This window comes from Chiloscyllium plagiosum, chromosome 11, assembly GCF_004010195.1.
Source record: "Chiloscyllium plagiosum isolate BGI_BamShark_2017 chromosome 11, ASM401019v2, whole genome shotgun sequence".
Classification (NCBI taxonomy): domain Eukaryota; kingdom Metazoa; phylum Chordata; class Chondrichthyes; order Orectolobiformes; family Hemiscylliidae; genus Chiloscyllium; species Chiloscyllium plagiosum.
In genome coordinates this window covers 21,831,956-21,838,031 of record NC_057720.1, presented here as the reverse complement: position 1 = coordinate 21,838,031, position 6,076 = coordinate 21,831,956, and the positions used below count along the sequence as shown (strand labels likewise).

The window sequence follows — 6,076 nt, the reverse complement described above, 5'->3', positions numbered from 1 at the left end:
TGACAAATTATTTACCTAGTTTCCAAAAAGGCCCATTAGATAGCATTTCCTCTTAAAAAGAAAAAAGTTCTGATAGATTCGCATTAGGTTCCTTATCTAAGTTGCAAGCTCCAAGATTTAAATGCCTCATACACAAATTGGATGCAAAGTAAATTGCTTCACTTGCACCTCAAGTTGAGCAAAAGACAAGTCAGAGGAATAAAGATGTACATCAATTTTTATCACCCTGAAGAGTTTTAACCATGAAGTCAGAAGCTTAAATGAGGTGAAGACAAACAAGGGAAGTGAGGAAAAGCAGTACAGAAAGACAGAAGAGGTGGATAGAGCTACAGAAGTATTTATTAGGCATGCTACAGCAAGCGAACAGAGTACACAGAAAAGAAAATCAAAGCCAACACAACCATCAAACATCCCAATTTTGTTAGAAAATTAATTTTAATTGTGCCTCTTTCAAACTATACTGAGATTTACATTGCTAGAGATCAAGATGTAAAAACGTAACTAATATAGAAAATATATATGACCTTTTTTGCTACATAGTTCAGATACGCTATGTATGTGATTTATGCTAATACATAGATCTGAAAAGTTCTTGGCCAAACTACTTAAATTTAACACTTATAATTGTTGGACTTTCTTCAAGTGATGAACTTTACTCATACAATTCCTCTTATTTGAAGATACAGAACTGTTTATATTAAAGTCTGCTTCTGTTCAAATACAAAATGTTTTGAAGAGGTTTATTAAAACTGAATATTACAATGCAAGGTAAATTAAGACTAAAGGCACATAAACTTTGGTCCCACCTGGTTGTCCATTCTAGAAAACTGCCACAAAACTATTCTTTATGCTCCTTATTTTGAAGCATTCCTCTTTTGCCTTTCTATGACACATGCACCAATTTCATTAACTAACTAGACTGGACTGCACATGCTCAAAAAATCCACAGCCATTTCAGTCCTTAATTACAAACTAAAGATGGTAATAGAAATGCACATAAGCAATTTGCAATGTCAACTCCAAACATCTACAAAATGTATATTCAGCAACAAGCAAGACTGTAACTTAGTGCTAACACTTACACAATACTCCCAACTATTACTTAAATTCTCCAACCATGTGCCCAAAAGAAGGCCCCAGCTTCACTTTCATAGTATATTCACTTGTATTAATAGTTTATCAACTTTTAAGGCACATTTCTCTTCATTTTTCTACTAAATAAAAAGACATTATTCAAATTTTCAAAAACTAAAAATGAATGAATTATCTGAAAAAAACTTCAACGTAAGAATGTTTTGAATTTTTATCCCAAGCAGTTGCTGAATGAATTTCCTCTGCCTGTTCTAGTGATTGCTCATCCTCCAAACTTCAGTGTAACAAATGTATATGTGAAGGAATGACAATAGCTGGAATTGCTAAACTGTGGTCCCACCTTCCTGAAACAAGTCTACAACAAACCACAAAATCAAAATCAAATAATTGAACTGTAAGCTTTCTCTGGGTATTTTCAGATAGTCGATTTGGAGAAGGAGACTCTCAGGTGATGGTTCTCTCCAAGATCATAGTTGTGAAGGTCAATGAGTGCCTGAATGGCTTCCTCCACAGAACACATTTGCAGTAACGCCATTTTGTGATCTCTTCTGAAACAAAAGTAAGAATTAGTGAAGTGTACAAAACTTTTTCAATATAAAACTGTAGCTATGTTCCCTTGATTTGCCAACAATATTTAGTGCTTTCAATTCAGGAAACCACAACCTTAAACACTCAATAATCGGATTGAATTTTACACACAATTAAATGAGATTTTGAAATCTGATGGTTAATACTAATTTTAATGTACATTCTCAATTGAATGAATTTTTCCCAACTAAGAACAGCAGAGCATTTAATTACATAGACCACAGAACAGTACCACACAGGGCCAGGGTCTTCAGCATTCTGGGTTGACACCATCCACAATGCCAAAAATAATCCAACCTGCCTGCACATGGCCCGTAAGATACTGATGCAGAATTGGGCCATTCAATTCAATCTACTCCACCATTTGATCATGGCTGACTTATTTCTCAGCCTCATTCGCCTGCCTTATCCCCATAACCCTTAATCCCCCTTACCAATCAAGAATGTCTTAAAACACCCTCCAATGTGGTCTCCACAACCTTCAGTGGAAGGGAGTTCCAAAATGATTAACCAGTGGCTGAGAAAATACCACGCTATTTCAGCTTTATAGGGTTGTCCTTTCACTCTGGAGGCTTCCTTCTCCACGTCAACTCTATCCAAGCCTCTCTGCATTCTCCAAGTTTCAATCAGGTACCTCATCTATCTGAACTCCATAGAATATACCCAGTGTCTTCAACAGTTCCTCTTATGACAAGCTCTTCAGTCCCAGGATTCTTCTAAACCTCTTCAGGACCCACACCAAGACTGGCACATACTTCCTCAGATACCGGGCCCAAAACTGCTCAATATTCTAAACGTGTTTTTTGACCAGAGCTTTGTACAGCCTCAATAGTACACTTTTTTTTCCTAGCCTTTTTGAAATGAATGATAACATTGCCTAACTGCCTACTGAACTTGCATGTCAACCTCAAGAGAATCTGAACTAGGACTCCCAAGTCCCTGTGTACTTGAGATTTCTGCAACCAGTCAGCCAACCCTCTTTCCATGCCAGTATCTTGCCCCGAACACTTACCTTATTTAATAGCCTCTTGAGCGGTACCTTGTCAAAGGCCTTGTGGAAATCCAAAAAGATCAGTGCACTGGCTCTCCTCTAACTTGCTTGTTACATTAAAAGAACCATAACAGATTTGTGATGCATGATCTTCCCTTGATGAAGCAGTGCTCACTCAGCCCTGTTTTATTATGCACTTCCATCAAGTACTCTGCAATCTCAGCCTTAATAACAAATTCTAAAAAGTCTTACCAATGAAAGAGGTCAGACTAACGTTTCCATTGTTACCAGTATTCTGCCTTCCTCCCTTCTTAACCAGAGTCGTTACATTAGTTGTTTTCCAGTCCTCCAGCACCCTCCCTGACAATTGGTCCAGATGATTTATCCTCCTTTGAATCTTTCAACCATGCCCCCCCACATCCTGCCACCCCACCGAGACCAGACAGACCCTTCAAAGAGCATCTCACTCAGACCCAGTGCATGCCACGCTTTCACTAACCATGCATTTCCCATGTCTAATCCCCCTAGCCTACACATCCCTGAATATTATGGGTAATTTAGTATGACAAACACACCTGATCTGCACATTAGACTACGCGAGCACCTGGAAGAAACCCATGCAGTCATGGAGAGAACATGTAAACTCCACACAGTTGGCAGAGTTTGAAATTAAACCTGGGTGCCTGACACAGACAGCAGTGCTAACCACTGAGCTACACTACCACCTCATAGCTCCAGATCAAGAGGAAAAAGTACCTAAGGAGATAGTGTACTCTGTTGCTACTTAATGTCAGTGGGGTAGGGAATGGATGAGTGCCAGTTAAACAAGCTGCTTTGCCCTGGATAGTCAAGTTTCTCAAAAAAGTTGTTGGAACTTATCCAGGCAAGAAGGAAGTATTCCAACAGACTCAATTTGTGCATTGGTGGATGGGCTTTGAGAAGTTAGGTGGCGAGTTACTTGCTGTAGGGCTCTTTGGTTTAGTTCAGTTTCTGGTTAATGGTAATCTGGAAGATATTGATAGTGGGGGACAAAAAAAACAAAACAAGCGATTATGACAAGTGAATGTCAGTACAGGCATTCCCCGACGATAATGGCGAGGTTACTGATTGAAAAGGAGCAATTGTAACATTCTCTTTTGATGGAGATTGTCATTGCTTTAGAACAAGGATGTATATACATATATTTTAAAGTGACAACTAGTCAACTTTTTAGCACTTAAAGAAACATGACAAAATCATTGCTATTTGTCACAGGAAGTGGACGTTGCTGGCTAGGCCAGCATTTACTGCACATCCTTAATTGTTGAGATGGATTGCTGTGATCTGGAGGCCACATGTAGGCCAGACAAGAATAACTGACTTCCTTCCCTAGTGGTTACAAGGTCCTGGCTTTTTATTCCAGACAATACTGAATACAGGTTTCACCAGTTATTACTGTGGGATTTGAACCCAGGTCCCAGAACATTAACCTGAGGTTCTGGATTACTCATCCAATGACATCACACCTGTGGCACCACTTCTTATTCAATACACATCATGAAGTTTTAAATACAAGAAGGACAAAAGGGTAACTAGGGAGAGAATAGGGCCCCTCAAAGATCAGTAAGGCGCCCTTTGTGGAGCCACAAGAGATGGGGGTAGAATCTAAACAAATACTGTGCATCGGTGGTTACTGTGGAAGAGGACATGAAAGATATAGAAGGCAGGGAAATAGATGGTGACATCTTGAAAAATGTCCATACTACAAAAGGAGGAAGTGCTGGATGTCTTGAAACGCAGAATAATGGATAAATTCCCAGGACCTGATCAGGTGTACCCTAGAACTGTAAGAAGCTAGAGAAGTGATTGCTGGGCCTCTTGCTGACATATTTGCATCATCCATGGTCACAAGTGAGGTGCCGGAAGATTGGAGGTTGGCTAACGTGGTGCCACTATTTAAGAAAGGTGGTAAGGACAAGTCAGGGACGCGCAAGCCTGACGTCTGTGGTGGGCAAGTTGTTGGAGGGAATCCGGAGGGACAGGATATACATGTATTTGGAAAGGCAAAGACTGATTAGGGATAGTCAACATGGCTTTAAGCGTGGGAAATCATGTCTCACAAACTTGATTGAGTTTTTTGAAGTAGTAACAAAGAAGATTGATGAGGGTAGAGGGGTAGATGTGATGGATATGGACTTCAGTAAGGCGTTTGACAAGGTTCCCCACGGGAGACTGGTCAGCAAGGTTAGATCTCACGGAATACAGGGAGAACTAGCCATTTGGATACAGAACTGGCTCAAAAGGCAGAACACAGAGGGTGGTGGTGGGAGAGTTGTTTTTCAGACTGGAGGCCTGTGATCAGTGGAGTGCCACAAGGATCGGTGCTGGGTCCACTACTTATCATTTATATAAAATGGTTTGGATTTAAGCATAAGAGGTATAGTTAGTAAGTTTGTAGATGACACCAAAATTGGAGGTGTAGTAGACAGTGAAGGTGGTTACCTCTGATTACAACAGGATCTTGGTCAGATGGGTCAATGGCAGATGGAGTTTAATTCAGATAAATGTGAGGTGCTGCATTTTGGGAAAGCAAATCTTAGAATTTATACACAATGTTAACGTCCTAGGGGAGTGTTGCTGAACAAAGACTGGAGTGCAGGTTCATAGCTTCTTTAGTAATCAGAGTACTGAGTACAGGAGTTTGGAGGTCAAGTTGCAGCTGTACAGGACATTAGTTAGGCTACTGTTGAAACATAGGAAGGAGACCAGAATTGCACACTATCGGAAAGATGTTGTGAAACTTGAAAGGGTTCAGAAAAGATTTACAAAGTTGTTGCCAGAATTGGAGGATTTGAGCTATAGGGAGAGGTTGAATAGGCTAGAGTTGTTTTCCCTGGAGTGAGAGGCGCGGAGGGGTGACCTTAAAGGTTTATAAAATCATGAGGGCATGAATAGGGTACATAGACAAGGTCTCTTCCCTGGGGTGGGGGTGTCCAGAACTAGAGGGCATAGGTTAAGGGTGAGAAGGGAAAGATATTACAATAAAAAAAAAGACCTAAGGGGCCACGTTCATGTAGAGGGTGGTGTGTTTGTGGAATGGGCTGCCAGAGGAAGTGATGGAGGCTGGTACAATTGCAACATTTAAGAGGCATTTGGATGGGTATATGAATAGGAAGAGTTTAGAGGGACATGGGCCGGGACTAGATTGCTGGCAGGTGGGACTAGATTGGGTTGGGATATTGGTCGACATGGACGAGTTGGACTGAAGGGCCCGGTTTCCATGCTGTACATCTTCATGCCTCTAAATAAATGGAAATGGGGTTTTACCATAAAGTACCCAAAATTCTCAGTTATCATTCGTGATTTTGAAAACAAACCTCGCTCCTGAGATTTGTGCACAGACATGCTGCCTAGACTAGGTAGCAA

General features: G+C 40.7%; 1 protein-coding gene across 3 annotated transcripts in view; it reads right to left on the bottom strand.

Moving 5' to 3' along the window:
- Positions 1-321: 321 nt before the first annotated feature.
- The window catches only part of LOC122554209 (polypyrimidine tract-binding protein 2), a 74,669-nt gene continuing 68,914 nt past the window's right edge, over positions 322-6,076 (bottom strand). For 2 of the 3 annotated variants that reach the window (XM_043698864.1, XM_043698866.1), the window contains exon 15: positions 322-1,640. In XM_043698864.1, the coding sequence (XP_043554799.1) occupies positions 1,508-1,640 (133 nt within the window). In that variant the 3' untranslated portion in view covers positions 322-1,507. The remainder of the gene's footprint in view (positions 1,641-6,076) is intronic. The other variant, XM_043698865.1, reaches the window with a different exon arrangement.